The sequence below is a fragment of the Natator depressus genome, chromosome 16, assembly GCF_965152275.1.
Source record: "Natator depressus isolate rNatDep1 chromosome 16, rNatDep2.hap1, whole genome shotgun sequence".
Lineage (NCBI taxonomy): Eukaryota > Metazoa > Chordata > Testudines > Cheloniidae > Natator > Natator depressus.
The window spans coordinates 8,603,699-8,625,557 of NC_134249.1; the positions used below are offsets into that span (position 1 = coordinate 8,603,699).

A 21,859-nucleotide genomic window follows, 5' to 3' on the forward strand; every position below is an offset into this window, starting at 1 on the left:
AGTTTGTGTGCTTAAACCCTAAAGCAATGTCTTGCAGGGATCTGGAAAGAACTTTTTTGTTTCACTCTGCACTACTGATGTGTTGGCCATCCTGATTATTAGGTAAGAGGGGAAGGAATCGCCCGTGCTTAGGGTGACGAGGTGTGAGAGACCCAGCTTGGATTCTCTGCTCTGCCAGAAACTTTCTGTGACACTCATGGCAAGTCCACTTAGCCTCTCCGTGCTTCAGTTCCCCAACTGTAAAATATGGATAACAGCACTGTGCTGCCTTGCAGGGTGTTGTGAGGAGAAATGCATTAATTACTGTGAAGTGCTCAGATATCACCATGATGGGGACTCAGTAAATACCTTAGAGTCATTCTGCTGAAGCATCAGCTATTGGTAGGGCCCTACCAAATTCACGGCCATGAAAAATGCATCACAGACTGTGAAATCTGGTTCCCCCCCTGTGAAATCTGGTCTTTTGTGTGCTTTTACCCTCTACTATAGAGATTTCATGGGGGGAGATCAGCCTTTCTCAAATTGGGGGTCCTGACCCAAAAGGGAGTTGCAAGGTTATTTTAGGGGGGGTCATGGTATTGCCACCCTTACTTCTGTGCTGCCTTCAGAGCTGGGCGGCCGGAGAGTGGGGGCTGCTGACTGAGGCCCCAGCTCTGCAGGCAGCAGCGCAGAAGGAAGGGTGACAACACCACACCAGGCCACCTTTACTTCTGCCCTGCTGCTGGCCGTGGCTCTGCCTTCAGAGCCGGGCTCCTGGAGAGCGGCAGCTGCTGGCCGGCTGCTCAGCTCTGAAGGCAGCGCTGTCGCCAGCAACAGCGCAGAAGGAAGAGTAGCAGTACCGCAACCCCCCCTACAATAAGCCTTACGACACCCCCACACACACACACACACAACTCCAGGACCCCTACAATTACAACACTCTGAAATTTCAGATTTTAATAGCGGAAATCATAAAATTGATTATTTTTAAAATCCTATGACTGTGAAATTGACCAAAATGGGCCATGAATTTGGTAGGGCCCTAGCTATTGGCCACTGCTGCCATGGATAGACCAATGGTTTGACCTGGTGCGGCACAGCCTGTCTGTGTGGTCGATCAATTAACCGTCTAGGTTCCTAGCTGGCTCTGGGAAGCCATTGGAGCATGTACGTGAGGCGTATACTTTGTGACGCCAGCTCCATGTCCTGGCTTCACCTCTGCTAAGGGGAACCCACTTTTTATTATTCCAGACGGAGGTGTAGGGGAGAAAGGAGGGACAATGCAGGTTTCACAAAGCGAGCGTGTAACAAGAATGCTTCGCGTTGCTGCCAGCAGCTCCATCAGCCAAGTGCAGGTGTGCTGTAAAAGCGAGTGCTCGGGGTGGGGTGGAGGAGGTGAGGCCCGTACGTGGCGTCTCAGGGATGCGTTCCTCTCGGTGTGTGTTGGTTACATTCTTGGGTTGGGCGTTCTTGTAAACGTTACTTCCGCAGAAAGACGTCTTTCCCCTTTGTAAATGACATCAAAGAGGAAGGGATGGGGTGGGGGAGCTGTGAAGGTGCCAACGTGACTGGGGAGGGGAGTTCACCACATGGGAAATGCAAACTGATTTCAAGGCAGTGGGGCCACTGTTGCTTACGTTCTCCTGTTAGCAATGTGTCAGTGGGGGAAAGGTTGGAGGGGAAGTGAGAGATGCTTCTGGAAGAGGGGACAGGAGACTTGCAGGTGCTTGGCAGGAGATGAGAGGGAATCCTCAGGACTATGAGCACTGCTTTTGATATTACTTATCACCAGCCAAGCCAGCAAAGGGATTTTTCGCATCACCTGTTTGGACATGAGCAGCAGCATTTCCATCAAAAAAGATAACCCAGCCCTGTGGACACTTGGGTCGTTCCTACAGGTGTTCTCCTGCTAGGTTAGTCTGCACCTGTTGTCACTTGGGTGAAGCCACTGAACTTCCCCAGCTCTCACTCACGGGTACCACAGAGAGCGTCCACTGCATGGCAGCCAGATGTTGTGATGCAGCATGTTTGTGCCGCGACTCGTGTTGCATTGGAGAGGGGAGGTTTGTGCCATCCAAGATGTTGGCTGGGTCCATCAAGGGTCTATATAGCATCTGTTGTTTTCATCCCTAGATAGTGAAGAGATTTTTGCTTCTCCTATTAAGGTAGAAGGAATGTGAATACTTTACTTATGCCTTCTTGTGAGGTCACAGTTCTGTATTTATTACAGATGGGAGCAAACCCAGCACGTGGAATCTGAACCTTTCAAAATTTCTGAGAAGCTTGGACTTGGGCTCCCTAGATCCAAATCTGTCTCTTTGATTTTTGTTTTGTTTTGTTTTGTTTCAGGCCATATCACAACTATAAGGGAGGGTGAATTTCAGGTTTGGATGATGCCAGACTCCTCCCGAGAATTCAAACTGGCTGAAATGGCATGAGGTTTGCGCTGTTTATCCAAACTCTTGGCTAAAGCCATCCCAGCATCCACACCATTCTGATTGCCTACTGCCACAGACCAGAAATTCAGTAAATAACTAATATCGATGATGGAATTACAGAAGTTAGAGATGGATGAAACCTGTGGGTTTATCTAATCCCCATCTCCTTTCCATTAAAGGGCAAACCTCATAACGTGCATTTGGGATCGGCCACCTATGTGATCAGTTGCCTTTCCAGTCCTCATCTGCCTGCAGAATGGGGTGAAGTGACATCTTAGTATTGGAGTTAGAACTCCATGGTATCTCAGTATTGTCAGAACTCTGACATTCCTGGTTCTGAGCTCTGTCCAGATATAGCCACGCTTTTCTCCCACCTGCACGTAGTGCCAGTTTGATTTAGAGGCATTTTGTATTAAAGCTCCTGGTTTGGCCTCGTGCACTTGCATTCTGTTTGTTTAACATGCCTAAACTCTATCACTTAAAAATATTGTCCAAAGCCATATTTCTTCTGAGTATCGTGAGCCTACAGTACACAGTGGTATTGTCGCTGGAGGGAACAGATGGTATCTGTAACAGGGTTTTGGAGACTGATTCTCTAGTGCTCTGTGTCCTCTGCAGAGATGGTGTATTCTCTTGCTACATGTGGCTGCTGAACAAAACACGGACCCTTGTGTATCATGGGACCCAGTGGCTGGCCCCTTGCTCTTAGCCACTTGCTACGCTTCAGGTGAAAAGAGCTATTAGGAAAGATAATGCTGAGTAGTTGAAAGGCCACCCCAGTAACTGCAGTGGTGGAGGATGTGATGGGTTGGACCCCCTCCCCCCATCCAGGATGCCACCTGATGTACTGGGGGTTCACTGAGCCTCTCCTGACCTCCAGCCTGGATTCCCTCTCTGTTTTGCTGAATTAGGCTTTCTGGCCTATTGCAGCGCACACACACGCACAGGTAGGGCCACACCCAGCTGCAGACACAGACTGAAGTCAGCTCTGTGTGAGAGGACTTACCCGGCACTCACGTGCACACCCCTTTTGTGGGATAAACCCTAAATAATACTGTCTTGCGCTGTATAGAAAGATCTGCATGGCACAAGCTCATAAAAATTCGCCCTTTCCCTCAATGTGGAGACAGATGTGCACAGCTTCTTACCGCCCCTTCCCCCCCAGTATGAATTCCACAAACTGGGTTATGTTATATACAAGAAATACGTTTATTAACTACAAAAGGTAAATTTTACGTGATTATAAAGGATATCAAACAGATCAAAGCAGATTACCTTAGTAAATAGACAAAAACAGAAAACTGAGCTTAACATGCTCTTTTGCTGTGACCTGGGTCAAACAGTTCCCATGGTGTAGTGCTATCTCTGGGAGGTTTCTGTTGTACACAGTCCCTGGGGCAATCCTTGTACTTGTGTGCATTTCCTCAATAAGCCATTAACATTGTTTGGCCTTTTTACTGTCGTACCTGACAGGCTGCTTGTGGGTGTTTTCAACCTCAGGACATATTTCAGCAACGCATACGTAGTCAAACTTCATAACTTCACACATGACGATAGCACATACAGTCCAATGAGATATTACTGTCTAGCAGATCAAGACTTTTAGAATGACACCTCACAAGGCATGCTTTGTATAAGACATATTCTAATTACATGACAGTGGTGAATATGGGGTGTCAGGGTGTAACAGAGGAGATATAGCTATAGGCTCGGGTAATGATAATGTTACAGCTTTGCTGGGAAGGAAGAATATGATGTATATTGAAACAAATGCAAAGTGTAACAATGCATCCACACTCCAGATTGACAGGCTACACACTCGCTGATCTCTTTGTCAGTGTAATACGGGAATCTTCATTTTCCCTGCAACTCTTTTGTTGTGAGGTCACAGCTGACTTTCTGTAACCATCGGAGCTCACCTGGGTGGCTCTGAAATGTTCTGTTGCTCGGGAAGTGGCTGTTCTCATGAGAGAGAGAGAGACTTCCTTGAGACCTTGGATGACCTCAGAGGAGGCACCAGGTTGGTGTAGTCCACACAGCACGAGGTTTTCATATACTCCCTGAGGTTTGGTTGTTTTCAGGCTCAGCCTTTCAAAGTTTGTTTGACCAGCTCGCTCAGCTACTGATCTGGCTTTTAAAACTTGGTGGTTTTTTTTTTTCCAGAACATTGTTCCTTTATTACTTGGGGGAAACAGGTTTTCCACCATCCATGATGAGCGTTGAGGACTCCCTCCCCTTGCAGTCTTTCTGGCCTTTACCCCCTTTTCTCACCCTTAAAGCCCCCCACTAAGCCTTCTGAGTGGGATGGTTTGGTCAGGGCTCCTTTCAGAACCTGTCTGTCATTCCTTTAACCTTCCTGGGATGGGTCTTGTGGGTGAGGTGCTCTGCTGCCATCGTAATCTGAACACGGCAGTGAAATCAGTAGAAGAGCGAGGGTACGTCCCATGCTTCCAACAGCCAGGGCCAGCTCCAGTGTTTTTGCGCCCCAAGCGGCAAAGAAACCCAAAACTTGCCACCGAATGGGGAGGCGGAATCCTGCCCGCCGAACCCGGAGGTGGAGTGATGGTGTGGCCACCGAATCGCCGCCAGTGAGCGAAGAGAAGAGTCGTGACCATGCTGCCGAATTGCTGCCAAGCACGAAACGCACTGTGATGGAGCGACTGCCGAATTCCCGCCGCCGCCGAGGGCAGATTGCCGCCCCAGAGCCCGACGTCCTGCTGCCCCTTTACATTTGCCACCCCAGGCACCTGCTTGGTTTGCTGGTGCCTGGAGCTGGCCCTGCCGACAGCACATCTGTTGCCTTCTGCTTGGAGTACTGCTACCTGGACCATTAGGCAGTTACTGTTGCTTTTGACTAATACGGAGCAGTAGCCTGCCCTGTGCTGAGTGAGAATGAGACTGGGAATCCAGTGAGGTCTTTCTCTGATGGCAGTGCAGTGCCCAAAGTGGTGGGACTGGGAGCACAACGCTGTGCTGAAGCACTGGTGAGCTAGCAAGCTGCAGAACCCAGGAGGCAGGTGGTAATTGCTACAGAACAGCTGCAGTCAAATCCATGAATTAGCTCTTCGTTTCTTTCTCGTTCTCTCTGTCTTTTCCAGTGAAACTGCTCCAGCATAGTAACGTTATTTATATGATGATATTGGGGCAGTGGCGGTGAGGTTCAGCAGGTAACACTGTAGTGATCACACAAGTTACCCTGGAGCTGCCGTTGTTGCCAGGCTGTTACTGCCTAGATTCTGCAGCGCATCTCAGGGTAAAGATTTAAATAGCTTGGGACCAACCTGGACCACGTCTCGCTCCAGTTACGTTGGTGAAAGGACCACGGCAGATCCCTGAAAGAAGGAGAGTCAAAGGGGGGTTGCTAGCAAATGAAGGGTACGTTTTCTCCTCTCTAACAAAATATTCTGGAATGTTCTAGAACTCTGCTTCTGATAAGCATCCAGAGGGTGGAATACCATTAAAAGAAATCTAGATGGCCTCCCTACACCCCCTCCCCCCAAAAAGACATTTCTACCTATACTGTTCCCATGCTCCGAGAGCAGTTTCCTACCAGGAGGCAACAGGGCTGGCCCTTCCTGATGTTCTCTTGTGATAAACATTACACAATGCAGACCCTAATATGGAGATGTCTCCTAGAGCAGAAGGTAAAAACATTCATTAGAGTGGGGAGTTCTTTCCACTGATCAGAAGCGGTTGCGGTCATATCTAATTGCACTTAAATTGTTTCAAGATGATCTAGGGCTGCGTGACTCTTGGCAGGAATCACTGCCATGGTCTGGTTCCAGGCCTTTTGTTGACAAGTCTCTCTCAGGACTCCGGGGGGGAGAAAAAAGTCCCTGGTTGAGTGTTAAGGTGTCACTATGGATTAAAACTAGTTAAGCAATGGCCAGATAGCCAACAGAGTTGGGATGGGCGGTTTCTTGTATCAGTAAGAACTTTTCATAGACACTTAGATTTCAAGACCAGAAGGAACCATTGTGGTCATCTAGTCTGACCCCCTATATAACACAGACCAGGGACCTTCCGCCTTACTAATGGGGGATCTCCATGGTTGATACTGGGACCATTTACGGCTGATTTTAAATAATGATTTGGAGGAGGGTGCTAGCAGTGAGTTGGAGACATGTGCTGGAGCCTCTGAAGCCTTAGGGATAGGGGAAAGGCCATGGTGAACGGTGAGAAATTACAGCTGGATTCAGCCAGCAGCACCCTGGCTGGTGAAATTCAATGTGGACAAATGTAGGGTGGCAAAAACCAGTCTAAGCATACCTGTGTCCATGGACTCTGAACCTGAGGCTTCCTCTGGGAAAGTGTGGAGACCTAGGAGTCAAGAGGAATGGGGAGATGAGAGCACCTAATGCGGTCTTGGGATGCATCAGGCGAGGTATTTCCAGAAGAGACAAGGAGATGCTAGTACCGTTATACAAGGCACTGGTGAGACCTCATCTGGAATATTGTGTGCAGTTCTGGTCTCCCATGTTTAAGAAGGATTAATTCAAACTGGAACAGGTACAGAGAAGGGCTACTAGGATGATCCGAGGAATGTTTACTTGTCTTATGAAAGGAGACTCAGTGAGCTTGGCTTGTTTAGCCTAACTAAAAGAAGGCTGAGGGGAGATATGATTGCTCTCTCTAAATATATCAGAGGGATAAATACCATGGAGGGAGAAGAATTATTTAAGCTCAGTACCAGTGTGGACACAAGAACAAATGGATATAAACTGGCCATCAGGAAGTTTAGACTTGAAATTAGACGAAGGTTTCTAACCATCAAAGGAATGAAGTTCTGGAACAGCCTTCCCGGGGAAGTGGGGGGGGGGGCGGCAAACAACATATCTGGCTTCAAGACAAAGCTTGATAAATTTATGGAGGAGATGATATGATGGGGTAGCCTAATTTTGGCAATTAATTGATCCTCTACTACTAGTGGTAGATATGCCCAATGGCCTGTGATGAGATGTTAGATGGGGTGGGATCTGAGTTACTACAGAGAATTCTTTCCTGGGTGTCTGGCTGGTGAGTCTTGCCCACATGTGCAGGGTTTAGCTGATCGCCATATTTGGTGTCGGGAAGGAATTTTCCCCCAGGGCAGATTGGCAGAGGCCCTGGGGGTTTTTCGCCTTCCTGTGCAGCGTGGGGCACGGGTCACTTGCTGGAGGATTCTCTGCACCTTGAAGTCTTTAAACCACGATTTGAGGACTTCAATAGCTCAGACATAAGTTCGGGGTTTGTTACAGGAGTTGGTGAGTGAGATTCTGTGGCCTGCGTTGTGCAGGAGGTCAGACTAGGTGATCATAATAGTCCCTTCTGACCTTAAAGTCTATAATTCTATGATCTGGACGAAGATTTCCACCTAATAGTATGCCTCTCAAGTTAGAGAAGCAAATGAGAGACTAAGGGGTAGGTTCCATTAGAATGACAATCACACTCCTTTATCGAATTAGGATATAGTTGACATTACAAATGTTTTCAGAAGACCGGAGAAGTCACTTGGCATTGCTGTACTCGGAAGTCCATGGTTATGGGGTTATACTGAAAACCAATCACTCCCTTTTTAACCTTGCCCCATAACTTGAGGTCAAGAGGTCATGCTAGGAAGTGAATGGCTGGTAAATTTAGAACAAAGGAAACTATTGCTTCATGAAAGGTAGTTAACCACTAGGGATTTACTGCCACAAAAGGGCAGGGTCAGTTCTGTGGTTGGGTAACTTTATGATCGTAATAACTTTGATCTGAAGTAAAGGTGGAGTTAATCAGTTCTCATGCTTCAGAGCATAAATTGGTCCCCAGTGAGAGGCCAGGAAGGGATTTTTTTTTTGCACCATTGTTCAGTATGGCATTGTGGAATTAGCTAGATGCTGCATGGGAGCGTGTCACTGACCTATGAAGCATCCTGTATTAGCCACAATAAGAGGCAGGATTCAAACTAGTTGGCCCGTCACTGTGACCTCTCTCAGTGCTGGTGTTCTGTCACGTATAGTGTCTGCACTAATCGTTCCACTTTTCTGCTGACCAGAGCTCCTTCAGGCAAAAAGCTGCTTAAAATGCAGAAAGCAATCGATTTTCCTTGGCTTCTGAGGCCTGGATTCAGTCTGTATTCAGGGTTCAATTCTCTCTTTTGAAGTTTAACGAAACAGCATCACAAGCCCCCAGTGCACCTGAGTTCACTGCTTCAGAAGCCATGGGGAGAAAGCATTGGCTGCATGCCAGTTCCTCCAGAGCCTCCACAAAAATAGCTCTGAAGAGGCTTCTGAGGAAAATGAGACTCCGCTGCAGTGGGCCACAGCCTGGCTTGACGGGCTGTCAGGGATTTTGCACATTTGCTCACATTAATCAATTTGGGATAAACTTTAAAGGAGCCGAAATGCCTGGTGCAGCATTAGAGCTAGTTAAATGTATCCATCCATCATCTGTCCAAGAGCCCTGCTTATTGCTAGAAATATTTCCATATGGTGAAAGACCTTTGTTTGTTTTTGTAAATGAGCTCTCTTAGACTCCCCTCCTTCTTTCTCCTCCTATATGTCCAAGGAATAATCTGGGAAGGGGGCGGATTTCTCACAGCCTTGAAGACTTGAGCTGGGTATACAGCTGGGCAATGGATGGCAACCCAGTCCTATCAATGGTGTTTGGTTTCTGTTTGGAAACTGCTGTGCTTTTGTGCCTTTGTGGTGGACTTGGGGCTTGGGAAGAGCTGGCAGAATCAGGCGCTAGTCTGTACTGGAGACCAGAAAAAAGTGAAAAGGATGGGGGACAGGGGTAGGAAATAAGACCTTTCCCCTCCTGTGTTCCTGTCATTCATGCTGGTGAGAGAACTTCCAAAGGATTGGGGTATTGACTGTGTGCCCTAATGTTTTTAGGATGCTTCTCCAAACTAACTGAGCCCCTCAAGAAAACTGGACTGGAAATGTGTGGAAATGAGGCTTTCACCAGAAGTTTTTTAATTCCTCTAACTGGGCCAAAACTACTGAGAGATTAGTTTTCCAGGTCATGGTGTTTTGTTTTTTAAAATGTTTATCATTTAATTTTCTTTTAAAGGTACAGTGGAGATATGATTCAGAAGTGCAGCAGCCCATAAATGAAAATCTGTTTGAGAGAAAGGTTCTTGTCATTTGGGTTTAGAGTAGAGCTGGTTAGAAAATGGAATTTCTGTCCTATGGGAAATTCTGACATTTTCAAAATTTGTTTCCGTCCCAATTCATGATGAAAGGTGGAAACTTTTGCAGAACAGAAACTCTAGAAAATGTCTATTCATCAACATCTAAGGGACCTTGTTGAAACATTAAAAGTCTAAAATAAAATATTAAATATAATGGAAAACATTAAATACAACACGTATATAGCATTTTTAATTAAGATTGTATGATATGAAAGTCGAAAGAAGAAAGTCAAATTGAAATATTTCATTTTAGTGTTGAATTGTTCCCTCAAATTTCATTGAAATCCACACATTTGGAAGTTGATGAAACAGCACTGTTGCACTGATCATTTTTCAACCAGCTCTAGTTTTGGATGAATGATTGGGTCATTTTTTAGACTGAGCTGGGGCAGACGACTCGACAGACACAGCTCACAGGACTGGCTTTCAGCAGTGGCTTACCGCTGTCATTAGGTCCCAGGATAAGCACTCAGGGTTTTGTATTGCCTGCTGCAGTGGGTTGCTGGCTTCTTTTTGCACATCTCGGATGGTGGTGTGGAGTAGGGCTGGCTGGAAAACAAGAATTCCATTTCACAAAACATTTCGCAGTCGCAGCAATTGGGCTTCATTCTGCATCAGGAGGAAACCGAGAGCTTTTGAATTTTTTCATGAAAAACCAGAGAGACCGACCCAAGGATAGCTCAACAGAAGACCCAAATTCAAGTCCCTGTGCTGCCTGATTCAGAACAAGGGCTTGAACCTGGGCCTTCCACATCCCAGGTGAGTGCCATAATCTCTGGGCTATTCTGGGGTCTCTCTGGTCAAACTGAGACAGAGAGAGAAATTCCAGCCTGGGCCTGATAAACTTTCCCAATGAACGTTTCATTGAAACCAATAATGGTTCCGTGAAGAATTTGTTTTGACTAATTGCATTTTCTGATGAAAACACATCTTGCTGGAAAAAACCCTGACCCGCTCCAGTTTGGAGTCCACAGTTCCTTTGGCCGAACACAGGGGTGGGGAACCGTTTTTCTATCGGGGCCATTGACCCAGATCAAAAATCAGCTGAGGGCCACTGACAGCCCCCCGGGGGTGGAGGGGTGGAGGCTCCAGCCCTGAGGGGGGCGCAGAGGCTCACGGCTTCCCTAGGCTCTGGGGTGGAGCCAGAAATGGGTTCGGAGTGTGGGGGGGGCTCCGGGCTGGGGCCAAGGGCTTTTGGGGTGCAGGGGATTGGGATGTGGGAGGGGGTGCAGCTCTGCGGGTGCGGACTCTGGGGTGGGACCAGGGATGGGACAGGGGATTGGGGTTTGTAGCGGGGGGGGGGAGGTGGAGTCTGGGAGGGAGCTTGGGTGCGGTTCCTGGCCAACGGGAGCTGTGGAGCTGGGAGCAGGGGCAGCGCTCAGAGCTTCCCTGATTGCCTCTCCACCTAGGGGCCACAGGGACATGCCAGCAAGCTGGCCCTCATGGCTCGAGCCCTGCAGGGCGGGGGGCATCTGGCTGACAGCACAGAGACTTGCCGCAGCCCGGATGAAAAGAAGCAGTGGGCTGCAGGTTCCCCACCCCGGTCTAACACTTTGAAAGGAGCATGGTTAAAAAAACAGTGCCTGTTGCATCTTGCTCCTGGAGGGAAGGATCCAATGCCCCCTGAAGTCAATGGAGTCCAGTCTGTTGACCTGGATCTGGATTAGGCTCTAAATGTCTGTCAAGCGGCTGCTGCTCACATTAAAATCCAGAGGAAATGCAATGTCCCCAAAATACTTTCCTGACTAACCACCAAAAGTTATGTTTGTGGCATATTTTTGAGGTAAAAGCAACAAATCAACAGGATTTGAAATATCCTGGTGGCTTTCCTGGAGGGCGTTCAGAGCATAACAGAAATGATGATTAAGGGGCTGGAGAGATGGATTTATGGGGTGAGATGAAAGTAGCTAAATATGTCCCACTTGCTTAAGAGGGGGATGAACCAAGCCTATCAGTAGCTTAGGAGGCCGTGAACAGGCAGGACTGAATGAAATAGCTGGGGCAGTGTAATGGGGTTCAGCGCAAGGACAGAGGAGATAAAATCAAGAGGAAATGTTGGCTGAACATCAGGAGATGTTTCCTGACCCCGAGATCTCTTTGGCTCTGAGATATTTTCGTGCCAAAAGCAATCAAAGTCATATCACTTTGGAAGTTCTAAACTGAATGGGAGAAATCACTAGAAACTGTCCTTTACAGGCAGTTTTTTCTCTGGGCCCCAATCTAGCGACTGGGTGGCCTATTAAATCTTTTTGTTTTTTAGCCTCCCTAAGATTCAATTTTTATAGTCTCTTTAACATCACCCCAGCCTGTCATTGTCTGATGGGATTGAACCCAGGCCCTCTGGATCCAAAAGGATAAGCTGCATTTTCTTTAAACTTGGTAGCAGATTGGTAAACCTCTATATGTAGTCTTGCCAGAGACAGAAGAAGACCGAGCCCATACCATGTTAGCGTAGGTTACATCTGCTTTCTGTGTGGTATTCTGCCTTCCTCTTTGGTTAGTGATGGCTCTGTATTCTCAGAGACAGGCAGCATGTCATAACTCTTTGGTGGCCGCCTCTGTTCTGCTGTTTCATTCTATTTGAGTATCTCCTCACCTAGGAGGCTGCATCTCCAGAGCAAAGGAATAATCTTACGTGAAAATGGAAAATAAGAAATCACTACAGGTTGAGTCTCACATCTCATTATTGGCTCTATGGGGCAGGAACTGGCACCTAACACAATGGGACCCCTGTCCCCCTTGCTGCTTCTCCTCTTCTCACCCCACACAGTGCATCTGCATTCTTCTGTCTCTTCTCTTTCTTCTGGGGAAACATACCACGGCCTAGCCCTTTACCTCCCGCAACACACACACTTCCTCTCCCTCCTCAACACCACTCTTTTCACTGTATGTCTTCTCTGGGCAATCTCATCCATTCATGTGGCTGCAGCTGCCATCTTGATGCTGACGAATGGCAAATCAACCTGCCTGCTTCCATCAGATCCTGCATGCCTGCCTGTCAACCTGACATCCCCGGGCCATCACGTTGTCAGCTTAAACATCACACAACCAAAACCAATCACCTTCGCTTCCCTCTCAACCCCTTCCTTTCTCCATCACTGCTGTCAGAGCCACCTGCCTCCCCGTCACTCAGCCCTGTAATGTGACTCCTCCCTCCTGCTTCCCTCACACATCCAAAGGGAACCCAAATCCCGCTGCAATGTCTCTAAGCTTTGTCCTTTTCTTTCTCCCTCGCTATGGATAAAATTCTCTAGTCCAGGCCCTCGTCATTTTGTGTCTGAGTTATTACAACCTCCCCCTCTCTGGCTTCCCTGACACCTGTTTTGTCTCCCTACAGTCCATATAAAAAGCTGCCCCTAAAATATCTTTCTCATCCATTACTCTGATCATCTCTCTCTCCCCCCATCATCCTTCCATCCTTCCATCATCCTTTGAATCCCTCCACTGGCTCCCGTCTTCTACCACATCAAATGCAAGGTAGAGAGGTGGGACTGAATGGAAGGAGAAAACTTGGGAGCAGAGAGGGGGATTCAAAGAGTTCAAGAGCAGAGAGGCACCTTAAAAGCCCTGCATAACTCTGCCCTACCAACTTATCCTCCCGGGCCTCGTTTCAAGTTGCTCCCCAACCTATCTGCTCCACCAACAATGCCAGCCTCATCCACCCACGGATTCGGCTTTTCACATCAACCTCGCCATGCGGACAGCCCGCTAGGAGTGGAATGCCCTTCCAGAGCTCATTGACGAGGCCTCTTCTCTCCACAGTCAAATCCCTTCTGAAGCCCCAGATCTGCTCTGACACCTGTAGAGAAAGTAGCGGACCTGTACCGATGAATATGAGGCGTTCTAGGGCAGGGGAGAGGAGTTGGGGGGGGAGCCATGTCAACATTATTTTGTCAGGACTTGGCAAGCATCTCCCTGACCACTGCACTGATATGCTGTAGTCCTTTTCCTTTGTGTCTGTCTTTAGACTGTGAGCTCTTCGGGGCATGGGCCGGGCTTTCTTTTCCAGCTGGAAAGCTCTTAGCACAGAGTGGGTGCTGCCAGATTGATAAATAAGAAGAGTGGCATCTTTAGGGTATGTCTACACAGCAAAGAAAACCCAGCGGCTGGCCCATGCCAGCCAACTTGGGCTCATGGAGCTTGGGCTGCGGGGCAGTTTCATTGCGGTGTAGACTTCTGGGCTCTGGGATCCTCCCACCCTGCAGGTCCTAGAGCCTGGGCTCTAGCCCGAGCCCAGTCGTCAACACAGCAATGAAATGGCCCCACAGCCCGAGCCCTGCGAGCCCAAGTCAGCTGGCACAGGCCAGCCGCAGGTGTCTAGTTGCTGTGTGGACACACCCTGAGTGTGTGTTCTCGTCTAATCTGGTAGAAATCGTGACGCTGACAGGACTGTAGCATTGCTCCTGGTGCCTTGGCTACAGAAGCATGTGTCATTCTTTGGTTGGTATAATAGACATATTTACACGCTCTCTCTTTTTCCTCCCCTCTCCTTTTAGCAATCCTCGTTTTACCAGCTTCTCCACGCAGGCTGGCCGGTGAGTGTCTCCTGCTAAGTAAGTCTACATAGGGATGTGGTGGGTTCTCCAGCATCTGCGTTTTTTTTTAAACCAAGACTGGATGTCTTTGTAAAAGCTCTGCTATAGCTCAAACAGAAGTGACAAGCTTGACCCCAGGAATCATTGGGGAAAATTCTCTGCCCTGAGTTATGCAAGAGGTCAAACAAGATGGTCTTAATGGCCCCTTCTGGCCTTAAAGTGGGAAATTGGGAGAATGCCACCAAAGGACATCAGGAAAGGGTACAGTGACTGGGGCGCACTTTTGGCTCATAGTGGAGCCTAGGATTGAAAGGTCACGGAAACAAGAGATGGGAATCCAGTGTTACACCCCTTAAAAGCTCTGTCTTCCAGTACCTCTGCTGGTTCCCTGTTCATTTTCAGATTCAGTCAGAAATTAATCCTTACTCTTTTTAAAGAAACCCATGTATTTAATCTGCCCGCTTCATGAACCTTTTCTCTGTATTATACCATTCCCTCCACCCCATGTGTTGCATATATAAACAAAAAGAGGATTTTGTGCTCTAGATCCTCTAACAAGGTGTCTCAGATTTTTTCTGTATGATCATTTGGAGTCTTCTGTCTTTCCAAATAGTTTTGATATCTAAAATATGTTACTGTTTGCCTTTATTTTTTAAATCTAGAGACATCCAGGACCACGTGGGCTGCCAGGGCACGCAGGGAAACCAGGATTACCTGTAAGTATGAAAAATCCCCTCTAAATGTGTCCAAAGTAGCCAAGTCCTCAGTTATCCCATCAGACATTTCTGCTTTCTTTGGAGACTTTCAGAGGCAATGTTTAGAGACACTTGAACAATTTAGGCCACACAGCTGATCTCCCTTTACATCTGTTACTGTCAAATTGTTTGTCTTCCTACAATTAAAGCTTCTGTGCTGGGATTTTCAAAAAAGTTGGAGGTGAGTGAAAAGCAATTGAAGTTGGATGCCTGACTCCCTTAGGTTCCTTTGAAAGCCCAGCCCAGCCCAGCCCCTTGCTGCTGTAAGATGGCATAGCTCCATTGACTTTCTTCAGTGAAACAATGCTCATTTACACTCACTGAAGATCGGGTGGGGGGCGGGGGTGAGAGAGAGAAAGAAACGGGGCCTACAAACCCCATATTGAGTGTAGACAAAGGGGAGAGGAGAGTCTCTCCTGTTTACAAGCAAGCAGCTTGATCACAAACCCATGCAGCTGCCAGTCATGGAGGTAGGCACACACAGCTGAACCCAATAGAGGAAACAAGGCCTGCAATAAAGGGGAGAGTATAGAGAAGGAAGGGGAGGCTGGGAGATCTGGGCTAGCAAAGTGGCAACAGCCCTGCACCAGGCTGCCTCCTGGAAAACAGCCAGGAGACTAAAGGAGGCTGCAAGAGTAAAGGGCTGACAGGCTTAATTGGAAATGAGGATCCAGGAACTGGCCTGACTGAGAGCAAACTGAGGAGGGTCAGTCAGGAGAAGCTGAAGCCCCTCGAGAGACCACACCTTGAGACGATGACTGTGTGTGTGTGTGTGTGTGTGAATGAATGAAGTTATAACACCTTTACAGATCGTTGCCATGTCCGTATCAAGAGACAAAACGATAACCATTACAACAGCGAGCTTTTGTGTAGAGTATCATTAGACAGTGATCTCATCAGATCTCTCTGTTCAACAGGGTGTTACCATATTACAGAGTGATCCTCTTTACCCTACCCAAGATGTGGTGTTTCTGGTAATTTTATTAAATGGAGTGAAACTGCTGCCGACACCTGCATGTCAAACCAGGCACTTCTACCCAATATTAAAACCCAAAAGAATTGGACAGATGTGCTGGTTGTTTTGCAGGCACGTGTACTTTTTCCGAGTATCGAATAGCTGGTAACCAAATATCTACATATCTGTTTGTTCTTTGTCTGTTCTACTGGCTAGGTAATTGATGCACTAATTTTTCCATAGCAACAACCCTCCATATGTTTTTTTCACGTTTTATTGAGGCAAAGTTACAATAAAACTAACATACGACGTTGTACATGACTTGTTACTTTTTAGGATCAAGTTAATAGTCAAGCTAAAGATGCTGGCTAGGGATCCTTCCTCCTCTGAGTATGCTGAAAAGGGTGACCAAACTTTTGAATACCTGTCCTCTTTTTGGCACTTCTATTGTGTGTGTACTTGGTTTTTGAACCATTCCCTTAGTTTGGGGCTGCTTTTCTTTTTCCAGTGGGAGGCAGTCAGTGCTCAGTACCCTAGCAGATGAGAGATTAATTCTTCACTTCTGTTGGTGTGACTGTATCTCAGGGGTAGGCAAACTACGGCCTGGGGGCCGCATCCAGCCCTTCCGATGTTTTAATCTGGCCCTCAAGCTCCAGCTGGGGAGTGGGGTCTGGGGCTTGCCCTGCTCAGTGCATGCCAGGTCCCCGCGCGGCTCCCGGAAGCAGCGGTATGTTCCCCCTCCACCTCCTATGCGTAGGGGCAGCCAGGGGGATCTGCACACTGCCCCCGCAGCTCCCACTGGCTGGCAGTTGTGGCCAATGGGAGCTTCAGGGGCAGCGCATGCAGACGGGGCCGCCTGCAGAACCTCCTGGCTGCGCCTCTAGGTGGGAGCCGGAGAAGGGGCATGCCGCTGCTTCCGGGAGCTGCTTGAGGTAAACGCTGCCCGGAGCCTGCATCCCTGACCCCCTCCTGTGTTCCAACCCCCTGCCCCAGCCCTGATCCCCCCCCTCCTGCCCTCTGAATCCCTTGGTCCCAGCCCGGAGCACCCTCCTGCACCCCCAACCCCTCATCCCCAGCCCCACCCCAGAACCCACACCCGTAGCCAAAGCCCTCACCCCCTTCCGCACCCCAACCCCCAATTTTGTGAGCATTCATGGCCCACCATACAATTTCCATACCCAGATGTGGCCCTTGGGCCAGAAAGTTTGCCCACCCCTGCTGTATCTGCTAGAGAGGAGGATTGCTAAGGGAATGCCTTCTCAGCAGGGTCCTAGAGCCTGGCCTTCAGCCCAATCCTGGAAGTCTACACAACAATGAAACAGCCCCACAGCCTGAGCTCCGTGAGCCAGAGTCGCTTGCCATGGGCCAGCCACAGGTTTTTCTTTGCTGTGTAGACAGCCCCTAAATGATCATTTGATCATAAATATTCAACAATTTGTGCTATTTGGTTAGGAACTGCATTCCAATACTCCCTAGTGACTGGCCATGTCTGTCACTATGTATAAAATCTCCTCTTACCCCACAATTTCTCCAACATATATCCCCATCCTTCTCTCTCTTTCACTCTCTCTCACTAACCTGGCTGGTGTGAAGTACTATTAAAAAGGTATCTTCAAGAAACTTTCTTTTATCATGCAACAGACTGATATTTGCATTAATATATTATATCCATTCCAGAGGAGGATGTTTTTTAAGTGATGTTTACTATAGGACCTACACCAAGTCAGTTCTGGTGCTCTTGCATTCCCTCTGCTGACTATTCAGCTGCAATTAACTAATGGTGTCCCTAAGCTTGCTGCTCTAACTGATGGTGCTGATGCACAGACAGGGGAAAAAAGACAGGTGTGCTCTTGACAAGCTGTATTATAAATATGCCTCAGCAGGGAAGTGGATTGTGTAACAGGAAATTCGTTCGAGCCAAGTGGAATGAGAGAAAAGGTGGGGGAAGACATCTTATGTTCTAGTCTCCGAAAGAGAATTATAAGCAGTGGAGAGAGAGTTTGCTCCCAAAGCCTGTGGTTGAGTACTTGATGGTGCCTTTGCCATAAACCAGGGGAAGGCAGGCAGAACAAGGGCAGTCTCCGCAGAGAGTTCAGAGAGCTATGATGCGGATCATCCTGTCACACAGCATGTGACTGAGATTGCCAATGCTACCTTTGTGTATTGTTCATTGTCTCCCCTGTAATGGTGCCTTTAAACAAGGCTGCGAGGCCCAACATTCTTTCAACACGGTCAATACTGCAACATGATCCGGGCTTGCTGGGGGAAAGTCTAACCTGCATTGATTTGATCTCTGTGTGTGTGCAGGGTCCGCCCGGATATCCAGGAGAGCCAGGAGACAAAGGCCGGTTGGGGTACATGGTAAGTGGAGGCTGCCTATAGCTGCTGTCTCAGGTATGTGTTAGCCCAGTCCAGGTATGTGACCTTCCAAACGCTAGGGCAGTAAGATATATTCTAGTGTCAGGGTTGGCTTCCTTCTGGTGGGCAGCTGTACATACAGAAGGCGTGATTCTGAGAGGTACGGGGCATGCACAAGTCGTGCTTCAATAACGGGGAGTCATGGGACACTCCACAGCTCTTGGCCTCAAGACTCAGAGCTCAGTGTTAATTTCTGAGTAGGAGAATCCTCCAAGGTAAGGTACGTTTGTGCAGTAATGACCTTAAACCTCTGCAACAGAGCCACATCTCTGGCAGGTAGGTTCATCCGAAATACCAGATGGGGATGAAACTGGCTCTCTGTAGACAGGATAAGTGGTGGAGGGCGGGATTCCCCTTGCTGGATATTTGTGCCTTATTTTTGTTCCTTTGCTCTCCTCTGCTGTGAGTAATCACCAGCCCATTCACCCACCTCCAGCACAAGGCGGGACTGTTTTGAGCCAGTGTGATTTGGTCAGTCCCTGTCATTTTCATGAGTTCTAGAACCACCCCAGTCATCGTCACCCATTCAAAGAGATACCTGTAGCAGCACTGGGGTGGTGATGCTGGGCCTTCATTAGAAGCATCAGTAGAGATGCAGAAGGTGCCACCTTCACTAAAAACTGAACCCCTTGTCTATAGGAAGTGGATGAAATTGAGGTTTGTGCTCTATTCATTTACTTGTGTGTGTCATTCCAAACCTGCTCTCTCATATCGTCTTTAGGTCAAATCCTGGAAAGCATCCTCCTCTTCCCCTAAGCTTTAACTCCAGAGAACTCTGAATCTAAACAGATCTCTCCACTGCTTCTCTCTCTCTCTCTCTCTCCTCCCCCCCCCCCCACTTCCCCCGATAGGAGCAGTCCCAGCCTATGCCCTTCTTTCCTCCTCATTCACGCTGGGGTGATATCTCCTAGCTCTCTCAGCTGAGACTGAGCAAACCGCTCTGCAAAATTAAGCTGAGATTTTCAAAGCTGTCTAAGGAATTTGAATACCCAAATCCCATTAAAACACATGGGGAATCAGGTGTCCAAATCCCCTGGGTGGCTTTGAAAACCGCACTCTTGATCTGTACCTAGTTCACGTAAAGGTGGCTGGTTTTTTTTCTGAATTAAAAACCATCCTCTTCTCTGAGCCTCTTCTCACCAAACACTCAGCTGTTTCCCAGTGGCTGTCCTCTTGTGTGACCTTCAGTTCCTGGTTCTCACCCATCTCCCCCAGGAGGCCCATTTGTCTTTAACTGCTGCAAGTCCAGCCTTCACAGTGATAAGGGACAGTCGATTTTCCCTGACCTCGTTGTTCTACTGTTCTCTGGCAGTACATTCACCAGGCTGGGAATGATGCCTTTTTAATTCTGCTCTCCCGAGCTTTCCTCATCCCACAGTGTTCCCAGTGATAACATCCAACCTACCCGCAGTTCCCTTTTGCTTCCCTTCCCCGAGCTGCTCCCTTTCATTCATCAGCCGTCCGTTCCTCTTGCTTCTGCTTTCTGAGTGAGGTGCCTCCTCTGGCCTGTGTGTCTAGGAAGGACGTATGTGGGGGAGAGAGATTCTCACCTTGATTCATGCAAATTTAGGTCATGGGCAGATTTTTTTCCTTGGCTTCTAACTGGATTCCACAAAAGAGCTCCATGGAGGAGAAACAGGTCTTTCGATGAGTTTCAGTGTTATTCTTGGGTGATTTCTCTAAGGTCACTGTGTTCCAATGGCTGATCACAGAATCATAGAATATCAGAGTTGGAAGGGACCTCAGGAGGTCATCTAGTCCAACCCCCTGCTCAAAGCAGACCGATCCCCAATTTTTGCCCCAGATCCCTAAATGGCCCCCTCAAGGATTGAGCTCACAACCCTGGGTTTAGCAGGCCAATGCTCAAACCACTGAGCTATCCCTCCCCACTACTGCTATAGCTAGTGCTTCATGGCTTGTGCCTCAGACCAGCATGGAGCTCCACAGGGAACACTGGCCACCCCCAGCACAACCTGAAAGTGCTCAGGCTCTTGTGTACCACTGGAGAAGCTGTAGATGGTCCTTCTCAGCTCCCACCGTTGATCCCCAGATGCAGTCTCTCTGTCTTAGTGAGGCATGCAGGCAAAGATGGTATCTCTTGGGCCTGTGTGGGGATCAAAGCCAAAGGTTAGTTAGCCAGACCGCAAAATAAACATTAGCAAGGGAAGAACTTTAAAAGGTTTTGCTAGGTTAAGCACTCAGCTGATGAGCTGAACTATGCAAACCTCCTTGTGTTTGTGCACGTGAGGCTGGGTGATATTTCTCATACTGATCCTAGCCAGATCAAGTCCGTGCAGAGCCAGGAGAGAATCGACTGGTTTCAAACCTCAGTGTGGCAGTTTGTGTCTGGTTTGAGTTTTGTAAAAAAGCTCGGGGCATTATTCCTTTTTTCCTGAACTGGTTCCCCCCATCCTTAGTAGATCCCAAGTCCTCCCTGTCTCGAATGTTTACACAGACTGGAGAGTTCAGCTCAGAGACGGCTGTGGTTTCCCAAATATCTGCATATGGAATGCATAGTCGTGGTGGGAGTGAGGGGACTGATTCTTGTAGTTTCTGCTGAGCCAGTGCCCGGCATCTTTCAACATGAGGTCGTTAGATGGCACAACAAAGCTGAAAGAGTGCTGACATCTGAGAGGCACGGAGACTAAGAGCCGGAGCTGTCTTAGCATCTCCAAGGCCCATGGGATTATATAGCAGAGATAAGGGGGTTGCTTTTTTTTAACCCCTGACTAAGTGCATTGTTGCCACTTTATCTTTCCAAGCCCTGTCCAAATAGTCGCTCCTTGCAGGGTTTTTTGAACTGTGGGCTGAGGAATTGAACAAAGATGTCTGGTGCACAGGTTCATTTGGGCTTTGCAAAGAGGGGGCATAGAGTGATTCACCTTTTACAAGATGGAAAAGCCTTTTTAGTGGGGGGTATGTATAGTCCGTAATTCCAGATGTCGCCGTCTGTTTGCGGAGGACAGAGGAGGGTAGCTCTGGGGAATCGGTAGCAATGAACACTGTTCTTCCCATGTATTTTACCAGCTGCCAACATCTGGAAGGTTTCACTAATCGTGTTAAGCAGACAGAATGTAAACCGTGGAGGCTGTCAGTGTAACTTAATCAAATGGTACCAAAAATTATTCATCCATTCGCATAAACAGGATTGGCAAGGGGGTTCACTGAGGGATTAGTGCAGGAATGAAAAGGAACCATTTTTCTCAGAGTGCAGCTGTGACCCTGATGTGCTTCGAAAGCCGGTCTGCATCCTAGCTAGGGGGTTGAAACGAAGTTCCCATCACTGTGTAGCTTTGAACAGGGAAGCAAAACTCTACATTGTTTGAGGTTTGAATGAGCTGCTTTGTTTGGTGCTTGCATTAGTTCTTCAAATGCAGCCTATATTTCTGATACCTGTTGATCTACTCCTGTGGCGCACACATGGAATATACTGAATAGCGTACCATTCACGTAGAGGACCTACTCTTTGTCATTGTCCAGGTAGACATGTTTATTTTCCAAAAGGTATAGTCTCAGCAAACCAGAGAAGTCTCAACAAGGTTTCGTATCACAGACCAGATCCTGAGTTCCTGAGTCTTTTCTCAGGCAGCTGTTGCATTGATTTTAGGGATGCAGCAGCATTA

At 48.0% G+C, this 21,859-nt stretch overlaps 1 protein-coding gene across 1 annotated transcript in view; it reads left to right on the forward strand.

Moving 5' to 3' along the window:
- Positions 1-21,859, forward strand: part of LOC142000011 (uncharacterized) — a 252,023-nt gene that overhangs the window by 141,367 nt on the left and 88,797 nt on the right. Inside the window, exons 10-12 of the mRNA XM_074973989.1 lie at positions 14,070-14,108; positions 14,771-14,824; positions 18,126-18,179. Of these exons, the coding sequence (XP_074830090.1) occupies positions 14,070-14,108; positions 14,771-14,824; positions 18,126-18,179 (147 nt within the window). The remainder of the gene's footprint in view (positions 1-14,069; positions 14,109-14,770; positions 14,825-18,125; positions 18,180-21,859) is intronic.